The sequence below is a fragment of the Orbicella franksi genome, chromosome 2 (assembly GCF_964199315.1).
Source record: "Orbicella franksi chromosome 2, jaOrbFran1.1, whole genome shotgun sequence".
NCBI lineage: Eukaryota > Metazoa > Cnidaria > Anthozoa > Scleractinia > Merulinidae > Orbicella > Orbicella franksi.
In genome coordinates, this window is record NC_138146.1 from 2812646 (window position 1) to 2814684 (window position 2039).

Genomic DNA, 2039 nt, shown 5'->3' on the forward strand with positions numbered 1-2039 from the left:
CATTTTATTTATCTATTAAGGGTTTTTGTTTCGAATTAAATTGTAAATAATTTTATCTTTATGTAGCAAAGGTATATTTCAAGATGTAAATAATGTCCCCAATTAGTTTTTTTTTTTAAGCTTAATACCATTGACACTTAATTAAAGATTCATTCATTCATTCATTCATTCATTCATTCATTCATTCATTCATTCATTCATTCATTCATTCATTCCCTATAATGGCCTACCTGATGATCGAACAGCTTGTTATGTGTTAATGTCACTTGTAGGCTTAGATTCGGTCCTGTAATAAACCCCTGGGAAAAGAAAGCCCACTCAAAAAGCCTTTTGAACAAAATTTAAATCCCACGACAAAAAGAGAAAAACAGACCGCCTGGGACTGGTGAAGGTTCGTGCTCTTTAATAGTTATTCGATACTTTTACTTTGTTAGTAGTTCTGTTTCCTCGTTACAATTCTCAGAGATGAACAAGATCTAATTAAATTCACTTCCTAGATTCCCGGTTATTAGTCAACCCTCCTTTTAATAAGTCAGACGAAAGCTGCCATAAGCTAGGCTACCAGCTCACAAACAGTGTGACTCGGTTGTAGAACAAACCTGAAATATTTCCGAATCTTCATTTCAAGAACTACATGTAGGAAATTACAGAAGCAAAAACCTTACAATATTAGGACATTAGCTAGATCTTTTAACTAAAGCTATTGAAGTGTCGAGGTTCTTTGCCGCAGATTTCTAAAAACAAAATCCTTGCAAGGTAGGTATTATGCAATTTTGATGTTTGCTGCCGCTCATGGTACAGTTCAGTACGTTTTGCTTTGTACACAAACAAATGAGGGCCCCGCAGGCGTGTTTGGGAAAAGAGGCTGCTAGGTCACGATCGTTTACTTCAAGGGAACAGATATTTTGGGGGGAAAATTCGAGGCAAGAAGGGATAACTCTTCTACAACGGGAAGTTTGGCGCCGAGTTTTTCAATTTAATTAAAGTATTTACCACCTGATCCATTTTAACAAACCGGAACACTAACCTTCCTCTCAACGAATGATATCGAAATAAAGTTATCTGTCACCCTTGTTCCATTTGCTATAACCCATAATATTCATCAAACCGTCGCAGACATCTTCCACGAGTCTTATCATCTCTTTTGAAGCTTGTGTTTTCCACTTATTAATAGCAAATGAAGCATTTTTAAACAGGGAATACGGATTCTTATATACCCGCGCATTGCTCAGCCCCATTTGATGATCACTTATCCATTTATCAACGTCTATCGACCAGTCAATTCCCGCGTATCTGTATAGTTCCCGTGCTACCTTTGTAGTATTGACCACAAGGTCTTCGTAGCGAATTACTTTGAAGCGATTTTTTAGCCAGGAAGGGGCAGAAATCAAACCATATCGTACATTGTTCTCTATGGGATCACAAATCTTATGAACATTTCCACGAAACTCTTGATCTGAGTGATTCTTGATCCAGTTTGACTCCACCCAGGAATAAACTACAGCCCTAGGATCCCGGACCAAGTTAATGAATCTCACATCATATCTGTTCTGCTGAGTGAAAAGTTCTCGAAGACTTTGTACTGTGTTGTTTGGCAAACGAGGACTTAAAATTTTGATAACTGTATGCTTGTAAGAGCTACAGGCCTTGCTAAGCAATGTTGTTTTGAAAGAAGCGCATTTGTTAGACTTGGGCTTGTCAGGACATAAATCCCCGCTAGTCAATGCATTACTATGAATCCGAAATCCGCTGGCTGATAGTTCTGATAAAGTCGCTTTCGTTAGATTACTAAAATCGCATTTGAAAAAGCTATCGATTAACTGAAGACAGATGTCTTTGTATGTGCTCGGCTCCTTTTCCATAAACACGTTCACATTTAATAATTTTCCAACATTAAAAAGAGGCTCAAACCAGTACATTACTTGAGGATTGCAATTGAAAATCCCTCCAAGGAAAGAGGACCCTCCTCTACCTTGACTCAATATAATGACATTCTTTCTTGTAGAAGGCATTTGTTGTTGTTGTTGTTGTTGTTGTTT

At 37.5% G+C, this 2039-nt stretch overlaps 1 protein-coding gene across 1 annotated transcript in view; it reads right to left on the bottom strand.

Moving 5' to 3' along the window:
- Nucleotides 1-811: 811 nt before the first annotated feature.
- LOC145476654 (carbohydrate sulfotransferase 3-like) overlaps nucleotides 812-2039 on the bottom strand; it is a 4329-nt gene continuing 3101 nt past the window's right edge. The window contains exon 2 of the mRNA XM_081455414.1: nucleotides 812-2039. This exon is cut by the window's right edge and continues 464 nt beyond it. Within this exon, the coding sequence (XP_081311540.1) occupies nucleotides 1059-2039 (981 nt within the window). The 3' untranslated portion in view covers nucleotides 812-1058.